The sequence below is a fragment of the Mesoplodon densirostris genome, chromosome 8 (genome assembly GCF_025265405.1).
Source record: "Mesoplodon densirostris isolate mMesDen1 chromosome 8, mMesDen1 primary haplotype, whole genome shotgun sequence".
NCBI classification, from domain to species: Eukaryota; Metazoa; Chordata; class Mammalia; order Artiodactyla; family Ziphiidae; genus Mesoplodon; species Mesoplodon densirostris.
In genome coordinates, this window is record NC_082668.1 from 12,201,738 (window position 1) to 12,227,611 (window position 25,874).

Here is a 25,874-nt window from a genome sequence, read left to right on the forward strand (position 1 = left end):
AAATCTGCATAGATGCAACACAATCTGTAAAAATCACCAGAAAGTGAATACAACCAGCTAATAAAAGCAACAGCACAATGCTTGGAAAGCTTTCTAATATCATGAATATCATATGGTTCTCAAGAATACCAGTCACTGGCATAAACTGTGAAAATAAATTATTTATGGCTCAAGAAAAGGTAAAATAGTCTCAGGAGATTTCCCATGAATAAAAGATGAAATACTGGGGACTTCCCTGGTGGCGCAGTGGTTAAGAATCTGCCTGCCAATGCAGGAGACACGGGTTCGAGCCCTGGTCCAGGAAGATCCCACATGTTGCGAAGCAACTAAGCCTGTTCACCACAACTACTGAGCCTGCGCTCTAGAGCCCGCGAGCCACAACTACTGAGACTCTGTGCCACAACTACTGAAGCCCACGTGCCACACCTACTGAGTCTGCACTCTAGAGCCCATGAGCCACAACTACTGAGCCTCCATGCCACAACTACTGAAGCCCACGTGCCACAACTACAGAGCCTTCACTCTAGAGTCCACGTGCCACAACTACTGAGCCCGCAAGCCACAACTACCGAGCCCGCACGCCTAGAGCCTGTGCTCCAAAACAAGAGAAGCCACCGCAATGAGAAGCCCACGCACCACAACGAAGAGTAGCCCCTGCTCTCTGCAACTAGAGTAAGCCCGTGCGCAGCAACAAAGAGCCAACACGGCAAAAAATAAATAAATAAATAAATAAATTTATTTTTTTAAAAAAGATGAAATATTGGAACTCATATGGTCTATAGAACAAGTGTTTGCAAAATATCAATAGTTTCCTTCTAAGTCAAGACCAGTATAGCATTTTCAATTAAGAGATCCAAAAAATTCATAGGTTTCTAAATAAAATAAAGTATTTTCATTGAGCATCAAATAGATGAAAAAAAAATTTTTTAATTAAAAAGCAGAAGCCACGCTTCAAGCAATAACAGACTTGGTTTGGCCATGCATGAATATATGTCTCACCCGCCAAGGACCTAGTGGTCATTCTGAATTCTTTAAAATACTGGTCTTGCACTTCAGTACAGATTTGTCTTTCTTTTTTTAACTTTTCCTTGTACTTTGAATTCATGGAATATTACAGAAGAAAGCATATTTTAAACCCGCTTTAAATCTCCAAATTTCAAGGAAATCATGGTTTTTGGTGAGTAGCAATAATGCTGTGGGTATAAGTGTGCAATGCTATTTGTCCCCTAAGAAAGCCTCAGGTTTAAATTTAGGGTTTGCAGCCTCTTCTTCGGAGCAGTGTGAGGACCAGCACCAGCTGGTTTACCTCTTGGTTTAAAAAGAGCCTATTAGGGAGTTCCTAAGTTGAACCACAGGGAACTGTTCCCGTTAAATGAAGATTCCCGTTAAAATGAAGATGCTTCTGTTCCCATTAAAATGAAGATGAACTTCCAACCTGTCACGCCAAAAGTGTTCTGTTCTGTACCTGAGCACGTTTCCATGATCTTCTTCAGAGGTCCACAGGTGTACATTAGTCCAACAAGGATCCCGGCCAGATGCCCGGCGAAGGAAGTCCTAGGGGAGAAGGAAAGCCTTCGTGAGTATTTGCTCTGCTGCAGACTAGCGACTGTCTTCTCATCAGCCCAGGGCGCGTCAATTAGTCACAGTCTGCAGGCTCTCTTCCACATCACGTGTTTCATGCTGAGCAGCATTTAACTTAGTCCCAAGAACAACATTTCCTATCTTACCAAAAATAAAAAGTACAATGAATAACAACCATGACATGTTTAAAAGGCAATATCCCTCCTTAACCAAGAAAAGTGGGCTGGCTCCTTCAGAGTAGCAGACGCATTTTGTTAAGACAACCCATTACACTTCTTCCAGTTTTTTCTCTGTAGCTCTTATCACAAAACATAAATGAAATGCATTTTCTCTGAATTAAATCTTGAATTAGCTAGCCACTGTGAGGGATGGGAGCTATCTGTGTTCACCACACAGCAGACCACTACGTTTTTACCCACCCCTGACTAGTGAGGCGGAGAGCAAGAGAAACTCGGCAGAAGAGATGTCCACGCTGGGCCCCCCTAGCCCCGCTACAAATATGCATCTTTCAGTCGCTCAGCCAAGAAAACCCAAAAATGTAAACTTCAAGCTTGAAAGATGAGATAGAGCATTAAATTGGTTCCACTCTTCTTAAAATAGCATCTAAGATTGGCAATCACTTCTAAATATAAATACAAGGCAAGCCTCAGCTAAGTATATGCTGAATGAGTAAAAGAGTAAATGAAAGAAGATCATCCACCGGGGCTCTCTGCCGCCCCCCAGCTCTTCCTCTCAATGCAGCCCATACCCTGCCATCAGTGATTCTCCCGGAACAGAGGTGAGGTCATGTATGTCACTGCCATGCTGTGGGGATCGCCATCTTCTCCGTTGACAGGACGCTCTAGCCTGCAGTCAAGGCCTCCCAACACCTGGCCCTGCCCACCTCCTCCTTCCACCCTCACCTGCTAAACCCATCCCCACAGAACCCCCCCAAGGGCTCACTGTTGACCACAAGGCTAGGAGGAAGAGCACCCCTCTCGTAAAACATCACGTCCCAGTTGAAGAGTTGCTCTTTCCTTCTGCTGCCTGGCAACTGAAAGTTACCAAGGAGCCGGATGTGAACTCCAAGAGAACAGTGACTTCTGTGGTTTTCACATATGTATTTCATACACCTAGGACTGTGCCTGGCACAGGACAGACACTCAAATATGTGTTGAATGCGTGATTCCAGTGTCCCAGGATGGTTTCACCAAGAGCACCAGGAGGCAGGTTAAAACCACTGCATCTTCAACCTCAGAGCGCTGGCTGTGCCATGGCAGTGACCGAACCATGGCGCTGACGTTGTCACCCACGCAAAACCTAGAATCAAATCCAATACACCTTGTGACCACGGCCACAGAGGACAGGGGAAAGAGGCCCTAAATGCCACAAGCAAGGCAGCCACAAGTGACTGGCATTAGCTCAGAGCCAGGGAAAGACTTGCTGGTTCTCAGGAAAGGAACAGGCAAGGGAACACTTCAGAGAAAAAGACTAAAGGAAGCTTTCTGTAGACAGGACAGCACTGCCTCTTGTTCCCAACAGCCAAGCCGATCACACTATTGCCCAAACAAGGTCCTGCGTACATCTACACACACCGAAAGTCACACCATTTGTGCGTGCGTGCACACACACACACACACACACACAATTATCCCTTCAGGACAGCTATTATTTTCATCAAATATATCTACCTCACAGTATGTTTAACCTGATAATAAAAACATGGGATCAGATACTCAGTTTTCCCATTTTCAGGGAAGAATAATATCAACTGTGCTTTCCTTTAGCTTTTCCCAAAAAAACCAAAATTGTATTTATTTTATTCTATTTTTAGGCTAAATAAACTCTCCAACTAGTTCTAGGAATGGCAAAGAAAGTGGTAGTTTGAGGGAAACAAAGAAGAGGCCAGAATCAGTTTTTTAAAAACAGTAACCTCAATTTAACTGAAAAGAATAAAGTACATCAATATTTTTGAAACTTATTAAGCCAATCTTTATGGTGAATCATATAGATATAAAATGACAAGGAAGAAAATTTTCAATTTTCAATCCCAACCTATTAATCAAACTTGAATCTCATTTACAAGTTAGAGTCTAATAGAGTTAAATGAATTTTTTCGCTCTCTAAATGGGTTTGTAGAAGTCTGAGTTATAACCTAATTGCAAATAACTAGGAAAGGGAGGCTGGCAGACCAGAGACCACACAGCATTATCTGCCAACATGCAGCATTTTCCACAAAAGTCCCAACTCGACACTCTTGCTGTCCTTACCATTTTCTTCAAGCTCTATATTAGTGTGCTTCTTTTAAAATAAAAAACAAGAAGAGTTAATGATCTTATTCAGTCAAAACTGAGACCCTCTCAACATTACACACAAAAAGGGGAGGATACCGTCAATGAAAAAGGAATCATATGCTTGTTTCAAGACGTATGTTAACTTGCTCCATGCCGTAGGTAACCATGTGACCAACTACCTCTCTTGGCCCCCTAAGAGATACCCATGTCCTGAGAGAGGAAACAGACCTGCAGATAGGAAATGGAGCTGGGAGCCACCTTCTCCCCAGCAGGATGGGGCACCCCAGTCCTAGGATTAGGGTGCTTTATCCCCACCCCCGGCGGGTGCTGTGAAGCCACAAGGAGGCCCTGGGCTTTGGGGGATGAAGACACATCTGGGTGCTGATCAGTGGCTGGGAACTACCTTCAAATGTAACAGCTTTAGAAACAGACTGTGTTATTGTGATCATAATTATACATGCTAAACATGTTTCAACATTTGTGGTGTCTGAGCATGCCCGTGGCTCCACAGAAGCCCTCCTGGAAGGCATACACTCTCCTCTGTTCTTAGTTATACCTTCAGGCTGACAGCCCAAGGGGCAGGCTGGGAAAACCCTGCTCTTAGGAACAGCTTATTCTCTCTTTTTTTTTTTTTTTTTTTTTTTGTGGTACGCGGGCCTCTCACTGTTGTAGCCTCTCCCGCTGCAGAGCACAGGCTCCAGACGCGCAGGCCCAGTGGCCATGGCTCACGGGCCCAGCCGCTCTGCGGCATGTGGGATCTTCCTGGACTGGGACACAAACCCATGTCCCCTGCATCGGCAGGCAGACTCTCAACCACTGCGCCACCAGGGAAGCCCGGAACAGCTTATTCTTGACCTAAGCAGGTCTTAGGCTGGGAATGAGGATTTGGTGATGACCTGCCTCCTCACATCCTAATTTAAGGTAATTCCTCAGGAACAGAACCACCATATTCAATGCTACATCCATGATCACACCTGGTATAGTAAATGGCCTGACACTAACACTCAGTAAACAACTACTGAATGAGTGGAGAAGTGGAATTAAAATAACACATAAAATGCACATATCTAACGTACATTACAACTGTATTCTAAAAACACAAGTCACACCGGTCACCAGTTAATAGCTGTTTTTGTACCAAATTTCACTGGGAGAGCTAATGATTGAACACAACACCTCCTCCCCTCCCTCCCCTGTGCACACTTGGACAAGGTATTACACAAAACATGTGCTCAATTAACAGAACAACAGCACTAAGCCTATTATTATAGCTTAAAATTGATCACTTAGAAGCTTCACTTCGTCTGATAGCTCAATAGTGGCTCCCTTTAGAAAATCATAACAGCTATAATCAAACACTGATTGTGATGGTGCGAAGAGGTCACAAGAGCCAGATACACTGCTGCTGTGTGTGGTTACACAGGTCGTACACTGTACACGCTACTGTGAGAAGGCAAATCATCTGTCCAGGGTCTCAACAGTTCCACAAAGTGACAGATCCAGCATTCAAATTCATATCATTCTATCTCAACATCAGTGCAAGTTAAGTACTGATGTAATTTCATCTTAATAGGGGACAATACCATAATCCAGTAGTTCTTAAACTTGTCCAGGTTCTAAACCCCTTTAAATATCTGATAAAAGCTATGAATCCTGTCTGCAGAAAGACTACACATACACAAAATATGTCATTTATAATTTTAAGAAGTTCATAGATGGCTTGCATCCTATCCATGGACCTCTCACTAAAAATCCTTGCCTAAAAACAATTCATCACAAACAGAAGAATTTTGAACATCAGCACCAAGTCTAAGCAGTTATATACTCAATTGGAAAAACATTTTGTTTATATTCAAATTCTAACACAGAGGCAGCCATTTACTTAAATTACTTAAGTTTATGAACATGTCCAATTTTTTTATTGGCCCACGGCTCTCTAATCGTGGAATCTACAGCTGGGTTCAATTTATTTCTTTCTAAAATCCAAATTTCAGTAATTATTTCAGTTAAAGTCTGAGACTAAAAAGTTCTGCTAGTCTTTGTATGTTCGAGAAGGTCTTTATTTCTGCATCCTGTTTTGTTGATAGGTGTAGTGATCTACTACTGCTGCTATGAAATGCACTGTCGATTGGACAGTCATTTTTCTGCAGGTAATGTCTTTTCTCTCAGCCTTTGAGATTTTTCCCTTTGTGTTGGATTTACTATCATTATAGAACAATCATTCCAGGTGTAGATTTGTTTAATTTACCCTCCTTGAGATTTTCTGTGTTTTTTCAATCTGAGGTCTCATGTCTTTCTGTAATTCTGAAAAATCTTCAGCCATTGTTTTTTGTCCTATGGACCTCTAGATATACAGCACTTGTGTATTTCCTGACGCAGAGTGGGAGCTCAATACATGTTTATAGAAAAAACTATAAAAAAAAAAAGAAAAAAGATGAAAAGCAAATATCAAATCAATGTTGCTACATATTACTTATAAGGGACAGTGACGGTGGAAAGATAATTTGGGAGCAAAAGTAAGATTAAGATACTCTAGTCGATTATATGTCAGTTATATCTCAATAAAGCTGAAAAAAAGGTATTAGTGTGGATTTTAGTTACACAAACTATATGCGGATGTTATTAACACCAGCACACAGTGTTCTTTCCTACTAAGCCAGCATTGGCCGATCCTCACTCCTTAAACAGGCTATTTGTAAGGCTGAGCTACCTTACGTGCTTATGCAAATGTTCCTGCTGTCATGTGCACTGCTGAAGACTCAAAAACTAAAGCTATGATTGAAATCTGGGATAAGCTATACAGGTCCTCTGTTAAATGGCAACTTCTTCCCACAGTTGAAGAGGCTGCCCTCTCAGGCACAGCTCAGAAAGAAGAAAATGAATTACTCTAAGACATAATCTCCCATGTATGCAGAGCAAATGACCTCATTAAGGGCGTAACTCGATGGAGACAGAGGGTTGGACAAGGTAAGATAATAAGGCAAGGTAAAAGGCAGTCAGCTAGAAGTGGCCTCTTGTACTGTACGTTCCAGAATTTCCTCCTGTAAAAGCAGTTACTATTACCAGATAGGGACTGAGCTGATCAGAAGCTCTGGGGTTTGGGGATCTTAATAAAAGGTCCCAGATTGGCATTAGAGCAACAAGATGTAGCAAGAATTTTTTCAGGTTTAATGAATGCCACTACAAAAAATCCTGATCGTATTGCTTCTTCCCAAGATAAACTATTCTTAAGCCATCTGTTTCTATCTGTGATGCTGTCTTCAACCACACCAGCCTGTGTTTTTGGCAACGGCAATCTGGGAGAGACGTGGTCTGTACGTCCGCTTTGTTTCTCTTACCATACCTCCCTCATTCCGCCCCCCTCCCGCCCCACCCAGCCACCTTTGGCTTCAGAAGTAAAAACTCGTCACCTTCCAATATTACATCCTCCCAAAGGCAATGCAACCTCTACTACTCTTGCTGGTTTAATAAACATGGCTCCAACCTCAGACATAGGGTTGGGAGCTAACTGCTGACATTTACTTCAGTCCCGGACAAACATGACCTGGACAAAAACAAGCATTACAAAGGTGGGAGAAGCCTCTTTTACAAAAGAGCTTCCAATATAATAGATGATGCCCGGCAATTCCTTGGCTCTCAAGCCCATGTCTCTCAGCCGGGCAGGAAGAGAATTCCATGAGCTGGTTCAAGGATGTAGCATTCATTCAGTCATTCATTCATCCATCCATCAAATATTCATTGACTGACTACTACATAAATAAGACAAACACAGTCACTGCCTCACAGATCTTACGATTTGGGGGGGTAACAGACACAGACAGACACAATAACTGCAAATTGTGGGAAGTGTAGGAAAGTGAGTCTCCTTTCCCTAGAGTGGTCTGGGATGGCTCTGTAAGTGGCATTTAAAGTGACACCCACAGGATTTGTAGCTCGCAGGTCACAAGGTGAGGATGGCTGCTTCTGGCAGGGAAAAGCACATATGGAAGAGCTGTGAGGCAGGGAAGAACTTGGTGTTTTAAAAGCACTGAGTGGCTATCAGGCGGCTGAGCATAGTGAGGCAGTGTAAGGACATGGGGTACAGCATGAGGTGAATTTAGAAAAACAGGTAAAAGTCAGGTCCTATAGGCCTTATGTGCCATGCGGAGGAATTTGGGCTGTTTGATAAGTACACTGGGAGGCCACTGGAGAAGCTTAAACAGGAGAATTCTTAAGAGTGATCTATCCTCTCTGCTGAGAGAACAGACTCCAGAGAGGCAAGAATGGCCAGGGTAAGCAGATGAGGAAGGAGGCCGATGTAGCTCAGGTGAGAAATGGTGGCAGCTTGGGAGAGGGTGGCGGCAGTAAGAGTGGGCAGCAGTGAGTGGCTTGGGGTCTGTTTTGGTGGCGGAGATAAAAGGACTTGACGGATTCAGTGTCGGGGGTGAGGGAAAGGGAGAAAGCTAGGCTTTTGGCTTGTGCAAGGAGATGCACGAGGGAACCACTTACTGAGATGGGGAAGATGGGAGAAAAGGGGGAGGGTGTGGGGAGAGCCCAAGTGCTCAGTTTTGTTGTGTTTACTCCGAGATGCCTGCAGGACAATCAAATGGCAATATCTAGGGCAGTGTTCAGTAGGTAGCTGGATACCAAGTTGGAAACTGAGAGGAAGAATGATACAAAATATTGCTCACATACTTCATTTTATTTGACTTCTAGACCATTTGTATACAATAGGACCATGATATTATATCTTTAAGTATATGACGTATAATGCATTATACACATGCAATTATATGTATAATATCTAAAAACAAGATTTAAAGGAAATACATAAAAACAGCAACAGATAATATGGGGAAAATACATCCCCCTTTCTTTGTTCCAAATTTCTTATAATAGTGTTTTAGTGATTTCATTATTTTTTTTGAAATATAAAGGGAACCGTAACTGAGCAAGGCTCCCATTTGAAAAACAGGCTCCCATTTCTCTCATCATTGTGGCAGATACATCTAAACATTTTCATTGCTGTTGGGGTAAATCATCAAGAAAGCTTTCCCCCATGGGGCACGTGCTAGTGCTTTTAAACCGAACTCCAGATGAAAATCATGATCACTAGCTTTGTGGTATTAATAAGTTTCTTTAGGAACCGTGTTGTTATTCCAATCTCCTTCAAAGCAGAATGAGAAGTTGTGCCCAATTAAATGAAAGAAACAAGTAAGTGAAATTACATGCAAAATCAAGGAATAACCCAGTACACTTAATTGGAGGACAGATGTTAAAGAGTCAGTGTAATTCCGTACGTGAGGCCGGTGTTCTTCTCCTCACCAAACTCTTCACATAACTAGACACCTCCTAGAGTCCCCTTTCCTGTATCTTCCATATCACTGCTGAGTAGATTCCAATTGCCCAAAATCTCTCCATCTGCTCTGCACCGCCCCCCCCACCACCCCCAGTCCTGCCCCACCCCAAGCTTGAGCCATTTGCAAAAGCCATGCTTCCACTCTTCACAACTTTGTATGCACTCTTCCCTTTGCCTAGATAAGCCCTAGCAAAACAGCCTTCCTGGTCTGCCTTCCCTCAGGACAAGAAAGGGGCTGCTTCTGGGCTCCTGCACTGTAGTCTGAGTTCCTCTAGCACTTAAGGACCTCCCCTGTTTGCTGACTTTTCTGCCATTGCCCTGCTGCTTAAGCTACTGGCTACCAACCCTATCACACCCAATGCCCCCTTAAACCCAAATATTCTTTAATGCTTTTTCTATTTCCTTGTAATGGAATTTATAAATAACTTACCTACACACATACTTTTAAAAACACAGACACAACAAACACGTGCAATCTCAACTCAATACCCCAGTTGTAAAAATTAAGAAAGAAAATTTTAATTCACATAGTAAAATACTTTGAATTATAAACGTTGAGGCAGAACACCACCAGAAGACATAAAATGTCGTCCTCTGCTTGCCCCTATGTACGGAATCTGCACGAAGGTAAGGTTAAAAAATGCAGGGAGGTACAGATGGGCTTTCTGTGACTCAAACACCAAAGGCAGGGTTCCACTGGCCACGTGATCTTACGTGAGGGTAACTAACTTTTGACTCCAAATAAAGCAAAGTATAATACAATTTTCCCTTCAGTTACATTTACAATTCAATTTACAATTTTCCTAGAAAAGTCACTGTATATTAAATCTATGCCAAAGAAAAAAAAATCTTTGTGTTTATATGAAAAACACAATCAGGTTTTAGGCTCGGATAATCATGAACAGGTTTTTTACCTACAGAAAAGTCCTTTCAACAGACTGGGGTGTGGGGTGTGCAGGACACTGTTGTTGAAGGGGACGGTCCTGCGCGCTGCAGGGCAGCTAGAACCTCTGGTCCTCACACACCAAGTGCCAGTAGCACCTCCACTAATCATCATGACACCTACAAACAGCCCTGTAAATGTCCAAGATCCTTCCTGGGGACCATGTGACCTATCCCAGTGGAAAACCACTAGCTTAGCACACAGCAAATGCTTATTAAATGTTTGTGGAATTGATGACCTTTAATCATTAGGACTCAAAAATATTTCTTTTCGAAGTACGTCTCACGTGACCACATCATGCACAAATTCCAAGGATTCCAAGTAAATTTACAACATATTGAACTGATACGCAAGAGAACTTCCCACCACAACTGACACGCACGTGGGGAGCGAGACTGTTTGGAAGAGGCCGTGATCACTTCCACACTGTGCTGTGGCAGAATAAATGCAGCCTGGCACATGAAACCATTCTGCCATCTGCTATTACTACAGACGAAAATATTTCTGGATACCACATGAATGATTATGTGCACATCACCTCCAGAAAGTAAATGTAAAATGAAAGAGAAGTTGGATTGTTTATAGCCTGATTTTAACATATGCTACTGTTATGACACAAATCGGCCTTTTGGAGGTATTTTCAGAAGCCGTGTCATAACTGGAAATCCTACGGCCCTATGGTAGCTGGGCTCTTTGAGGTTGCAGGAAGAGACTGGCTTAGGTGACCCCGATTAATGTGAGTTTATCATGGGGTACACAAGGAAGAGAGGATGGCAAGGAACAGTCTCGACTGTGAACTGTGGCAGGAACTACTACACTGTGTTTGTACACCAGAACACAAATGGACGGGATGCCCTTGCCAGGGGGTGAGCTTAATCCACTGGCTCTCAATCCTGGCTACACAACAGAATCTCTTAAAGAGATTCTCAGAGTTACAGCCCCCTGGACTCCACTAACAGAAATTCTGCAGAATTGCTCTTGAGCGAGACCCTGACACGGTTGTGTTTGTTGGGGTACTTTTTGATTATGTTGTTTTTAATTCCCCAGGTGATTTTAATGTGTTGAGGTTGAGGACCACTGATCTTAAGCCAAAATTCAAATTCTAATGAGATTTCGGCTGGCATAGTACGCCAATAGGGAAAACATTTTGAGTATTGGCAAGACTCTTCACCCTACAAAGTACCCCACAGAAGTGACATCTGTTTCCCTCCTTGGGAAGTTGGTCTTAATATATTCTGAAATGCTGCAAGAGAAGTAGGTATAGCTTTGAAAATACATGCAAGGAAACATATGAACTTACTTCAAAAGATTTACAAGTTCTTTGTTCTTATAAAAACATGATAATTTAGCTAATGTACCCACATATTCAAGACAGTCATATACACACAGTCAAAGATGAAGACAGTAAGAGCTAAGGTAACCCCTCAATCCCTCAATCCAACAGAAAGACTGGGAAACAAAACTGGATCATAAAGCTAGCCTATAATTTCAGAAAACGTAAATACTACTTGTGGTTAAATCTGGTCTGAATCAAAATTCTAACTATGAATGCCCCACCTATTATATGACTCAAGAGACCTGGGCATGCCATGCATATCACATACTGCTCCTGTAGCAGCTTTACTGGTATGCCTGTAAGGCACAGTTAATGTTGAACAAGAGCACAGAACCACCAGCTGCAAAGTTCTGAAAACCGCCCACATTCGTTTATGCAAGACAACATGCTAGGCTGAACATCTATAGACAAAGTAACCCCCGTGAAGCCACGAAACCCATATGGGCTCATCTGAGGAACACTGTCCCAGTTAAAGATACACAATTCCACCTCTGATGGAGGCCCAAGCAGGGCAGGTGTCCCCTCATCTCCCTTCCTGTCAGCTAGAGCACAACTGTGGGACTGATACTTGGCCAATGAGATACACCTCATTCCTAATCTTGAGAATATGGTGATGAGAGTCCAAGGAAGCAGTGGCAATGGTACAAGTGTCCATCCAGTTCTCACAGGTTTTTTTTTCCAGCCTCAAACTTCAGAATTCTCAACAATTCTAGAAGCGGCTTGGTATCCTTCTAATAAGTCCTTTTGTGGTTAAATATGCCAGAGTTAATTTCTGTTTTCAATCAAGAATCCCGATTGGTAAGGAACAGGTACATATATGGATGCCGAGGAGATATGTGGCTCTATCATCTCCAGAATTGCTAGCCTTATGCTGATGTAAGACAGGAGCTGTTGGTCAACTCCGTCACCATGTGGAGAGAGCTTTCCTGAGAATGAAGCTGTGGTGTACACATTCTAAGATGGGTCTGGTGATACCTGATTCCTGGTATTCTCGCCCTTCATAAATCCTTTCTCCCTGAGCATGAATGGGACTACAACTTGCTTCTAACCAACAGAACAGAGCATGCCACTTCCATGATTATGTTGCATAAGACTAATTTCTGCCTCGCTAGCAGACTCTTCCTTGCTGGCTTTGATGAAGGAAGCTGCCCTATGGAGAGGTTCAAGTGTCAAGGAACTGAGACTCTGGCTGACAGCAGACAGCTCTCAGTCCAACAACCCACAAGGAATTGAGTTCTTTCAAAATCTACATAAGCTTGGAAGCAGATCCTTCCTCAGTCAAGCCTTCATTTCAGATGAGACCTCAGTGCTGACTGACACCTCTGTTGCCGTCTCGCGAGAAAACCTGGAGCAAAAGACCCAGATAAGCCATGCCCAGCCTCCTGACCCCCACACACCATGAGATAATAAATGTCTGTTTTAAGCCACTACGTTTACTATAACTTGTTACATGGCAATATATAACTAATACAGAAGCCAACACAGGGAAAAACAAAAAACAGAGCCAGAAGATAGAGATAGAATCCTGACGACATTGCTTGAGCTGAATCCCAGCACATCTGATGTCTCTGAAACCCTGAAATGCACCACTGGAAATTTTAATTATGTAAGCCAATATAGGTCCTTTTCTTTGATCAAGTTAGTTTGAACTGGGTTTCTTTAAACTGTAACTAAAAGAACCTCGATTAAAGTGTCCAAAGATGACAGAGGCAATGTAGAACCAACAGATCTCAAAGTCTCAAAGAGAATTCTGCTCTACACTATTTCAGTTCCCGTGTTGGCCAAGACTCCAGGTGGAATGGAGGGCTTGAATATTCTAATAAAACTGTCAGAAAGGATGTTACCACACTAAAGAAATATTAACCCAGATGTTCAAGTCACTATGAATTTCCAGAACCTACACCCTTGAACTAGATACAGCTCCATTCATCACGTGTGGGAGAAATAAAAATAATATTGCAAGAATTAAAAGAGAAAATACACATAAAAGTGTCCCATATAATGCCTAATACATTGTAGGTATTAAACAAAATTGTGAGTCAAAATCCACCCACCTCACTTTTTTAAACTGAAAAACACAATTTGTGATTACTCATTTACTATCTCTACTCAAGAGCTCTTTGAAATCCATAGATAATTTTATCCAGTTGGGTTTTATTCTCAGGGACTCTGATGTGCTCAGACTTGTGTGAGCTTCATCAACCCTTCTTCTCGTACCCACAGAAGACAGCTCAGGGGCACTGAAGTGGTGGCAGCTCTTCCAAGGAGCCAGACACTGATTTCAGGACCTTCCTGTGTTGTATTTTTAGTCCTCCCAACAAACCCATGAGATGGGTACTGTTACTGGCCCCACTTAACTGATGAGGAACAGTAGAAGTGGCACTCAATAAGTGTGTGTTGAAAGGAGAATTGAGTAATGGATCCATCCCCAGTACCCCCTCACTGATGGATACACTTTCTGCCCGCCTTTGCTCAGCTTCTGTGCGTCTAGGAGAGCATAAGTAGGATGTATAATCTGCAATGAGGAACATGAGAACAAGACTCCACATATATAACCAGGAGCCATATAATTGTTCACGTAACACAAGTCTAACAATATAATGGATCATGTTTTACCCACAAAACACTTCCAAAAATGAATTAATCTACTCTGATTTCTAATTTGCACCTCTCAACAAACTTTTTCCAGAAACAATGTGTGCCTTTTTCAAATCTACTGAAAAATTTGTTTCACCAGGTGATTTTAATCTTCTTTACTATTTTATAAGAACTTCTGCCTCCTGTTCCCCATCCAATCTTTTTTTTTTTATTGTTGATTCTGCACTGAACCTTAAGAAAACTCAACTGAAACTGACATGCAAAAATCTATGAAATCCAGATCTAAAGGGGACCTCAAGCCATCATTAAAAACGAAGACCTCTGAGGAGGATCTTAGAATAATATGGACCACAGGAAGAACACCTCTCTCATTAGTTGGGCAGTCCACCTCTACCTGACAGGGAACAACAGCTCTCATGAGTCTTTTCAGACTGAATACAGTAGTGCCCCCTGGTCCATGATTTTGCATTCCAAGGTTTCAGTTACCCAAGGTCAACTGTGGTCCAAAAATGTCAAATGGAAAATTCCAGAAATAAACAATTCATAAGTTTTAAATTGTGTGCTGTTCTGAGTACCTTGATGAAACCTGTCACTGTCCTGCTCTGTCATGCCTGGGGTGTGAATCATCCCTTTGTCCAGCATGTATGCCTGTTAGACACTGAGTAGCCATCTGGGTTATCAGACCGACTGTCATGGTATCACAGGGCTTGTGTTCAAGTCACTCTTATTTTACTTAATAATGGCCCCAAAGTGCGAGGGTAGTAATGCTGGCAATTTGGATCTGCCAAAGGGAAGCCATAAAGTGCTTCCTTTAAGTGAAAAGGTGACAGTTCTCAACTTAATAAAGAGGAAAAACTGTATGATGAGGTTGCTAAAATCTACGATAAGAATGAATCTTCTGGGCTTCCCTGGTGGCGCAGTGGTTGAGGGTCCGCCTGCCGATGCAGGGGACGCAGGTTCGTGCCCCGGTCCGGGAAGATCCCACATGCCACGGAGCAGCTGGGCCCGTGAGCCATGACCCCTGGGCCTGCACGTCCAGAGCCTGTGCTCCGCAACGGAAGAGGCCACAACAGTGAGAGGCCCACGTACCGCAAAAAAAAAAAAAAAGAATGAATCTTCTATCCATCAAATTGTGAAGAAGGAAAAAGAAATTTGTGCTAGTATTGCTGTCACACCTCAAACTGCAAACGTTTGGCTATCATAATGTATGGTAACGGCTTAGTTAAGATGAAAAAGGCATTTGTACAATTTGTACAATAAGATATTTTGAGAGAGAGAGACCACATGCACATAACGTTTACTACAGTATATTGTTATAATTGGTCTCTCTTATTATTGCTGTTGTTCATTTTTTTCTGTACCTAATTTATAAATTAAGCTTTATCATAGGTATGTATGTAGAGGAAAAACATACATATAGGTTTCAGCACTATCCATGATTTCAGGCATCCACTGGGGGTCTTGGAATGTATCCTCGGAGGAGAAGGGGGGCCTACTGTACTCAGAATGAGTCAATCCTGCATCATTTGAAACATCGTTACAAACAATGTGCGTTAAATAGTGTATCATCAGTATGCTCAAGACATGGATAGCAGTCATATGTGGTGTACTCAGAGAGACACGGGAGTGGAATTTATGAATTTTAAACGAACGTTTACTGCTTCCTAGGGCAGATCTTTAAAATTACTGCTACAATGCAAAAAGCTTAAAGACAGGTGTTTTCACCCTTCCTGGGTCTAGCTATAACCCTCCAATCACTGTGGTTGTGACTTGAGCCATTTCTCAATCCCTGCAAACACACCTTAAATCTTTTGCCATGAAAGCCATTTAATGCCTAACTCTGAGATTCTCAGATTAGAGATCTGATAACTCCAGAACATGACTAAGACCGCTATTATTAGTGTAAAATACCTGAGGAAAACAAAACCAAATACGAACCATAATAATGACCATGATGAAGGAGAAAATTCTTCCGCTTTCAGAAAAACCACAATTCTTTATTGGCAGGAGGAAGAACTGTACAGAGGACCACACATGCCACTTAGCTTTTCCTCATAAACAAGTTATCCTGGATAAGATCAGGAGAAATACGAGAGGAGCAATGAGTCAATGAGAAATGTGGCGAAGTCTCATCATAATCTATGATCCTTATTTTTTCACTCCCAATTAGACTCCTGAATTAAGGAGGAGACTTAATATTCCACAAGGTTATTTGGCCACCACCTATCCAGGCAGTCAAGCTCTTAGGAATCTCACACTTATTCAAAGTGAACTGTCTTCCACGTGCACTCTCCCCTCATCCCTCACTCAGCAGCACACAAGAGGGAAGCAAAGGGGAGGAGGCTGCCATGAGTCAGTGATCAGGTTAGATAAACCAGACACGGCTCCTATTAGAAACCTAACAGAAGTACACATGTGGTACCTGTGCTGAAACGACTTTAAGGCAATTCTCTAATGGGGAAATGCAAAAAAACAAACAAAAAAAGAAACATTAGTAACAGAGAATTTCCATCAACACAATACTGGTTATTAGTAAAAAGATGTATCGGATAGTGTTCATTTCTAATTCATAGACTCTACTTGTATATTCAGTATAAAAGAGCATTGCAAGTTTATAAGGCCATTTTTCTGCCGCCTGCATGGTACTGAATTATTTAAAACTCATTTGAAAAACACACACACCTGACAGCTTTTAAAATATCGTTTGACAACACCGTTTGCAACATCTATAAAAATATGTGCTAGAAAAGCAGATTCTGTACACTCTGTCTTTCATTAGCAAGTCCTGAAGTATTTTTACCCACTGGTGCATCACACTTCACAAAACCACTTCAGAGGAATAGGAAGTAATGTGAGCCTTTGTTCAGAGTTCAAGTTACTTGGTTTATATCATACAATGAATTTATATCACCCTCAAAGTAAAATTAACTGCTTCACCAAAATCTGCACAATGTCAGTTACACTGGGACATCTTCCCTCAAAAGTTACAGGATCTAAGCCCTCACAAACTGACTCAGTAAGACCTCATCAAATAAATTCTACAACTTTGGATGCAATACTGATGTTGGAATACACCTTAGAAACTCAAAGACCTTTTAAAGATTATATATCAATATTGTTTGGATCATAAAATCTCTATAATGTTTTCTTTTAAAAAGAATTTTTGGGTTTAACAATATTAGTCCAAAACTTTAATAATAAAAAAAGTGATCTCTTAAAACAGAAAAAAAAATTTTTTTAATAAATTTATTTGTTTACTTTTGGCTGCATTGGGTCTTTGTTGCTGTGTGCGGGCTTTCTCTAGTTGCGGCGAGCGGGGGCTACTCTGCTGCGGGGCACAAACTTCTCATTGCAGTGGCTTCTCTTGTTGCGGAGCACGGGCTCTAGGCACACGGGCTTCAGTAGTTGTGGCGCGTAGGCTCAGGAGTTGTGGCTTGTGGGCTCTAAAGCACAGTCTCAGTAGTTGTGGTGCACGGGCTTAGGTGCTCTGTGGCATGTGGGATCTTCCCGGACCAGGGATCGAACCCGTGTCCCCTGCTTTGGCAGGCAGATTCTTAACCACTGCACCACCAGGGAAGCCCCAGAAAAAAAATTTTTATGAAAATATACATCCTTTTAGAAGTTGATTTAGCTTCCTCCATACCTACTTACATCTGTTTTTTCATATCTACTGTTTCAAGTTTTCCTTCTAATTTTCTTAATTAAACCTGCCATAGACTTGTCCCTTTGATTAGTCTTTTTAAAGATACGGCCCTCCAATTATCTATCATTTTTTCCTTTTTAGTTTATTAAATTTTGCTTTTATCATTATCAATTTCTTCATCCTCTAATCTTGTATTTATTCCTTTTCTAGCTTCTTAAATTGAGGACGTCATTTATTTACTTTTAAAACTTCCTTGCTATATTATAAAAAGCACTTAAGAGTTTGACATGGAGTGTTCTCATTGTTCATTTCTAAAGGTTTTTTTTTTAGTTTCCTCTTAATCATGGAGTTATTTAAATTTCCAAGTGATTATGAATGATTATTGGAATTGGGTTTTTTTTCCTTTTACTCATATTTAGTTTTTAAAGTCTTTATTATTATTCTGTGATCAGAGAATACGGCCTATAAAATCTCTATTTTTAGAGGTGATTGAAGCTGCCTTTGTAGCCTGGTACACAGTCCCTGTTTATCTTATTATCTCATGTAGGAATGTGTGGTCTCTGTGTAGGATGAGGCTGGGCTGACGGGGCCAGGTACTGCTGGGCCCCAAGGGGTACTTCAACCATTCTAGCCCCCTTGTTGAGCTGCCTCTCAAGCTTCCTGAGTGTTGTTTTCTTTTTTGTCCATTTGAATTGACTCTGCCTTCTAACTCAGCACTCAGGTTTTGCATCTGACTTCTTTCCTCTCTAGACTTCTGAACTCGGGTCAGTAACTCAACAATTTACACTTTGCCTATTATCTTTAGTTGGGCCAGCTACCCCAAACTGTCTTTATTCAACAAACGTACACTTCTGAGTAACTGTGATGGGCCAAGCACTGTTTTAGACACTGGGAATACACAGCGAACAGAACAGACTACAGCTCTGCCCTCCTGGAACTTAGGAGGCACAGGTAAGTTAAGACTCATGAAAATACGCCACTGTTAATATTTTAATAACTCAATTTTTCCACTGTAAATAATGCATGCTCACCATAGAGGATTTGGCCAAAAAAAGTTGAATAAAAACAATAAATAATTCCATAATGTTAACAACTACTAATATTTTTATGTGCTTTTCTTAGTCCTTTTGGTGACTATTCTTGCTTTGGAAAAAAACTGAAACCACATCATATGTAATATTTTGTATTCTACTTTCTACCCTTATCTTTTTTTTTTTGGCCTGCTGTGCTCAGCTTGCAGGATCTTAGTTCCTTGACCAGGGATTGAACTCAGGCCCACGGCAGTGAAAGCGTGGAGTCCTAACCACTGGACTGCTAGGGAACTCCCTCTATCCTTATCTTGATGATCTTCCAATTCCATTAAAATAATCTCTGAAAATAGCATTTTAATGGCTATATAATATTCTATCACAACATGATTTATTAAACCACTTACCTACTACTAGATATTTAAGTGGTTTCCAATTTTCCAATACTTCATGACAATAAATATACTTGCGTCAAAAAAATTTTTTTGTATTTACAGTTATAATTTGTACAATTTCCTAGAAAGGTAATTACCAAACTAAAGGGTATAAACTTTTTACAGCTCTTGATACAGATCATCAAATTACTTTTCAGAAAGTCTGTACCAAGATACAGTCCCATCAGAAGTTTATATAAACTCCCATTTCACCAAACTCTTAACAACAGTAATAATTTTCTAATCTTGTTGGTTTAATAAGTAAAATAGCTTATTATTTTAATTTTCTGTATTTGGTCAACAATGAATTTTTATGTTTTACATTTATTAGTTACCGATTAATTTTTTTCTGAACATTGTCTATTGATGGACTTCTTTCTTGCAGTTAGTACTGTTCATTGCAAAGATATGATCCTCTTTTTCCACATATATTTCTAACTTTTTTGCCTTTCATTTTAATGTATAATGTATTTGGACCTGGAAAAAAAGTGTTGCTTTTGACTTTATTTGAGGTTATATTCATGGTTTTTAGGTTTAGAAATTCCCTCCCAATTCAAGAACTGAAAAATTTCCCTCACACACTCCTAGACATTTTTCAGATGCTGTTTTTTAAATCTTCTGAACATAATCTATATGAAATTTGTTTTGGAGTACAGTGAGTTAAAGCTATAAGTTTAATTTCTTCCAAATGGTTAAACTATTCTTCAAATACCATTTGCTAAATAACCCTTATTTTCCCCCACTGATTTATGATGTTACCTTTATTATGTTTGTGGCCTATTTTGCCCTAAAAAGATGTAGGGGGAAAAAAGTGTGTCTTAGAATCAAGGAACTATAGTAATATAAATAATGGAAGAGATATATTGCTAGAAATAAAACTTGTTATTTATTTGACCTGTGTGTTATAAATGATTACAAAATTAAAATGTTCTCCTCTTGAATTCAGAGGGGAACAATGTTCATTTAAAGAGAGATAAATTAGAATCAAATTATTTCATCTCTCATATAAGCTAATGAGAAGCCAACTGTAAATGGAAGGAGCATTTAAGTAGTCTACAGCCTGTTCTCAGCTGGTTATCACAATAACTGATGTACTAATGATTTCAATTCATAGCACCGACTGTCTTCATTTTGTATAATTTGAACCAAACCTGAATGTAAATGGAAAACAGTCCTCTTGACTATTTAACTCCCAAGACTTTTAACTAAAAATCACTTAATACTGCAGAAGAGGAAGGGGGAAATTAACAAATATAAAGAACTTTCTATTTAAAAACATTCTTCCTTATACTGAAATGGGAAGAATTAAGTAAATACATCAGAAAGTTCCAGAGATGTAATTTATCATCTTATTAATTGAGAGTGAAAGTTGTGTAACATTTATCTCCAATAGTGTCTCCTGAAAAAAAAAATTCCAAACAGACAAAAGTGCATATTCTAAATACTCCAAAGGGAAATAAATGTGCTTCACAGGGTTGTTTTTTTTTAATTAAAAAAAAATTAGTAAGGAAAAAAGTCAACTCAAAATAATTGCTACAATTGGTAATTAGCTTCTCAGATTAAAAAACACCCTTTTTCCTGTAACACACATTATACAGAACTCTTTAATTTAATAAGATGTACTTATTGATATCACCTTTTAACTTAGGGCGTATGACTTTTCTTTGATTTTTAAAAAATTCTGTCTTTTAAAAATAACCTCCAGTCATCATTACCTGAGACATCCAATACAAGTCTTGCACCTGTCACTAAGTCACCAGAATTGACCATTAACAAGCCTAGTTAGTTAAGTACAGATTGGGTAAGTGCTATCATCCACACACCCACAATTACATCACAGCATGATGGCCAATTAGTTTCAACCTGAGTAGTGAACCTTATTCCAGACAACTCTGTGTTCAACTGGAAAAACAGCTGCTTCCTTATTTCTACCTACTGTTCTTCTCTGCTGTTCTGAGCCAGCCAATTGGGTGAAGCAGGCCTGAAACAAGGTCTGAGTAATTTACACACAGCAGGAGTCCTCCATTCTGGTATGCTCTAGTAGGGATGGAAGTTTCTCATATCTACCTCTGTGTATGACGTGCACATTTTACAGTGGAGCCACAGCAGTTCCATTTAAGAGAAGACAAGATGTGCTCATACACCTAAATTAAAACTTGCTTAGAAACCATGCTACATGGCTAACTGAACACTACTTCTGGGTTACCAGAGGGCAAATAAAAGGAAGTTAATGCTTATACACATGAACATTCAGGAGTGATATCTTACAACTCTTCATTAAAAATAAAACCAATTGTCACCGCCAAGAGGAGCTGCTATGGACTGAATTTTGTCTCTACCCAAATTCATATGTTGAAGCCCTAACCCCCAATGTGATGATATTTGGAGATGGAGCCTTTGGGAGATAATAGGTTTAGATGAGGTCATGAGGGTGGGATTCTCATGATGGCACGCTCTCATGCTCGCTCACTCTCTCTCTCTCTCTCTCTCTCTCTCTCTATCTGTCTCTCCCCCTGTCATGTGAAGACACAGTAAGAAGGCATCCATCTACAAGCCAGGAAGAGAGTCCTTGCCAGACTCCAACCATGTTGGCACCTTAATCTTGGACTTCTAGCCTCTAGAACTGTGAGAAAATAAAATTCTGTTGTTTCAGCCAGCCAATCTATGGTATTTTGTTATGGCAGCCCAAGCTGACTAACACAGGAGCCTAAGGATACATGAAATGTCATGTGGTATTCCAGATAAGAACCTAGAACAGAAAAAGGACATCACATAAAAACTGGGGAAATGTGAATAAAGCAGTTTAGTTAACAATAACGTGTCATATTGGCTTATCAACTGTAACAAATATACCATATTAACATTAAGATGTCAAAATTAGGTGAAACTGGGTGCAGGTTATGTGGCAGCTTTCTGTATCTCTTCACAGTTTTTCTTTAAATCTATAAAGCCATTCTAAAAAATAAAATTTACTTAAAACATATAAATAAATAAAACCTGTCTTCAATCTACTCCCAAAACAACCTATCAGATCATTTCTTTATTTTCAGTGTAAAAGACTTTCTGTTCTTAGCTATAGTTTAGAATAAATCTTTATCCATTCATATCAGCCAAAAAAATCCCCATAGACATTGTCTAAGTTATTATTTATAGAACTTAAAATTGTACTGTGTACTTAAGGTTTCTTAGTATACATAATCTAATAAGAACCCCTTGAAATTCAGTATCATCACTCTAACAATGAACAATTATAGTGTCCTGAAAATATGTAGAGGACACAAAGACAAATCACAGACAAGGAAATATAACTTACTAAAAAGGAAATAAAAAGTTGTCCCATTTCACTAACAATAGAAGTGTAAATAACAGCAAGAGAATAATTTTTGTTACATATCAGATTTCCAAAAATCTTACAGCAAATATTCAGGCAGGCCAAGAAGTGGGGAAGCAGACACTTTCATATGCTGTTGGTAGGCTATAAACTAGAACAAACTTATAGAAATCAAGTTGGTAAAATGTAAAAAAGTGCCATGAGGGGCTTCCCTGGTGGCGCAGTGGTTGAGAGTCTGCCTGCTAATGCAGGGGACACAGGTTTGAGCCCTGGTCTGGCAGGATCCCACATGCCGCGGAGCAACTAGGCCTGTGAGCCACAACTACTGAGCCTGCGTGTCTGGAGCCTGCGCTCCACAACAAGAGAGGCCACGATAGTCAGAGGCCCGCGCACCGCGATGAAGAGTGGCCCCCACTTGCCACAACTGGAGAAAGCCCTCGCGCAGAAACGAAGACCCAACACAGCAAAAATAAATAAATAAATTACTAAAAAAACCTCCTACCCCCAACATCTTCTTTAAAAAAAAAAAAAAGTGCCATGAAAATAGTTCAAATCCATTATTCTAATTCCAGAAATCTACTCTAAGGACATATTCAGATCTGGGAGCGAAGACTAGCAAATAATGCTTATTAGACATCCTCACTTATAATTTGGACGATTAGGTAATAAAATTAGCATGTAAAATTAGTGAATGAGAAAATAAAGGAACCACAACAGGAATCATTATACACCATTAAAACTGAGGCTTTTTGAAGAGCTGGTGCTTATAACAAGTTAAATGAGAAAACAGGAAATATAATTGCATATAAGGGAAGGGGTGTGTGATGGCAGAATGCTAAAAGTAGTTTTCTCTGGGAAGGAGACTATGGGCAATTTGTTTTCTTTATCATACTTTATATATCTTTAACTTTTCTACAATGAATATATTGTTCTTTCAATTAGGAGCTGAGAAATTAGGTTACACTCTCATTCAGCTACTGCTTTCTTTTCAGTTTAATTCTTTATGTAATATAACCAGTTTTTAAAAGAAATTGTTACATTAAATATCTTATAAAAGAAAGAAGAAACTTAGTAGTCAGATACAATTCTTTTCTGTTCTTAATGCACCTCCTACTTAGCTTGAAGCTCTTCCTACGGTGGTCAGGGATGGGCTCAGGACAAGGCTGGGTCTTCTCTCTTGCCACAGACTTGGACTCCAGAGCTACAGAGATGATTTACACACTCCCTTTGCCTGGAAGAGTTCCAATTCTAGTGGGAGGGAAAGTTCTCTGCCTCGAAATTTCTCATTCTCATCTCGTAAAACCTAACTCAAGGGAATCATTGCTTTGGTTAAGTACTGCTCTCACCTTGAGTTCTGTTCAACTGGAAGCCCTCCTGGAGACAGACAAATTAACTAACTCCTTTATATAACTCATATAACCTTCCTTTACCGGAGTCTGTAAAGGGAAAAGGGAGGAAATATATCAATGGACATCCAAGGAATGCAGAAGAAAAATCTGCTCAGGAGTGTCCTGGGACGTTGATTCAAACTGAACTCTTTAACAGGCTGTGAAAACATGTTTCCGTGAAATAAAACAGAGGGTGAGTATCAATTCTATATATGCAACATTTGTCATCCAAGTTTAGTAGAAAAATGCAACTGTCCCAGTAGATACAAAACAAAAGATGTAATTGTGTAATATAACTTCTTGAAAAACAACTTAACCCACCCTTGAAAAACAGGAATCTCAGACAGCAGCCCTCTCTCCTCTCCATGAGCCGCCATAACGCAGCCCCAGCCCTGAGAAGACCACAGTTCCTGCTTAGCTCTCATCCATCAGGCCTTTTTTGTCAAAGGAGCATTCTCTCCAAAGCACAATTGAGTATCATTGGATTTACCTATTTGCCACTTGCTTGCTTACACAAACTCCCAATGTATATTTTAACCCTACATCCATTCAGGTTTTGTTTTATTTTCTACTAAGTTATTGAATACGTCTACATTTAAAAGGCTTGGAGAGGAATACTATACTTTTTGGGAAAATGTGGTAACTTTTACACTTCATAGTCTCCTTTGCTCTAGATAACCCCTTTCTCTTGAATTCTCAAAGGATTTTTACGAATAACTTTGTTTATAACTGAACAACTGTTACTAGCATTTCTGGTTTAGGTGAAGTCTAAATCTGTTAGCATGCATCTCCATATACAGACAGCTATCTTGAGAGCTCACTCGGTCATTGATAAGCCTTGTAAACTAACACTTATTCTAAAGAAAGACAATAAATTAGTAGAAATCTGGAGTCACAGCCTGTTCGTCTCATTGCCACCAAAGACCTGGCAATCTAATCCTCTTTCGCTGAAGGCAATAAATGTTTCTGATCCTATAAATGTATTTAACTCTAGTTTAAGCAACTAGTAGCTGCTTTAAAGCAACACCTCCCAAAATTTTTGTACTGTGTCCCACAATAAAAATACATTTTTAGAAATATAGCACACACACACATAGAGCTAAAACAAAAGTTCCTTGAAATAATACCCTTACCACATTCAACACTAATCCATCTTTCTCTTTCCTTCCTTCCCTCCCACTCCCCTCTTCCTTCCTTCCTTCCTTCCTCCCTCCCTCTCTCTCTCTTTCTTTCAAACGCTGGTTGTGACCCAATACATTGATTTCAGAACGTTTTAAAGGATTAGAACCCACAGTTGCCAACCACTGCTTTAAAGCCCTGCTACTTGATGGGTGGTGATGTTATGACTCGTGGTACCACAGCATCTCAGCATGGATTCCTCCCCAGGCCTCCATCCTTGGCTCTCTTCTTTCACTCCACTCTCTCCCCCACTGCCCAAACACTGCCTTTTGTACTCCTTTGCTTTTCATTCTAGTTTCCCTCCCTTTTTTTTCATTCAACTCGTTGACATTACGTAGAACAAATCTCCCCAAATGTAGTGATATAAAACAACACTTGTTTTCTTCCACTCACAGATTCTGTGGGTCAGGAATTCAGAAAGCACAGGGGGTGATGGGTCTCTGCTCCACAAGGTTGAGGCTGAGGTGACTCATGGCTGTATCTAATGGCCACTCACTCACACGTCACGCACCACTTCCTCGTAGCATGGTGGAATCAGGGAACATGGGCTCCACGGGCAAGTGTTCCAGCTCACAAGGCAAGCAACTTCTTGCCTCGGAATTAACAGCACTTTTGCCGCCATCTACTGATTACACTGCGTCACAAATCCACCCAATTCAGGGGGAGGTGCACTGGACCCCACCTCTAGGTAGAGTGGCAAAGTTCTAAACGAACACGTGGGACAGGAGATGGTGTTACCGTCGTCTTCCAAATTGTTATTCCCCAACCTCAGTTCTAATTCCCAAGGCAAAAGTCCAATAGA

At 40.5% G+C, this 25,874-nt stretch overlaps 1 protein-coding gene across 5 annotated transcripts in view; it reads right to left on the bottom strand.

Moving 5' to 3' along the window:
* Nucleotides 1–25,874, bottom strand: part of RHBDD1 (rhomboid domain containing 1) — a 118,758-nt gene that overhangs the window by 62,235 nt on the left and 30,649 nt on the right. For all 5 annotated transcript variants that reach the window (XM_060106349.1, XM_060106351.1, XM_060106350.1 and 2 more), the window contains exon 4: nt 1,466–1,554. In XM_060106349.1, the coding sequence (XP_059962332.1) occupies nt 1,466–1,554 (89 nt within the window). The remainder of the gene's footprint in view (nt 1–1,465; nt 1,555–25,874) is intronic.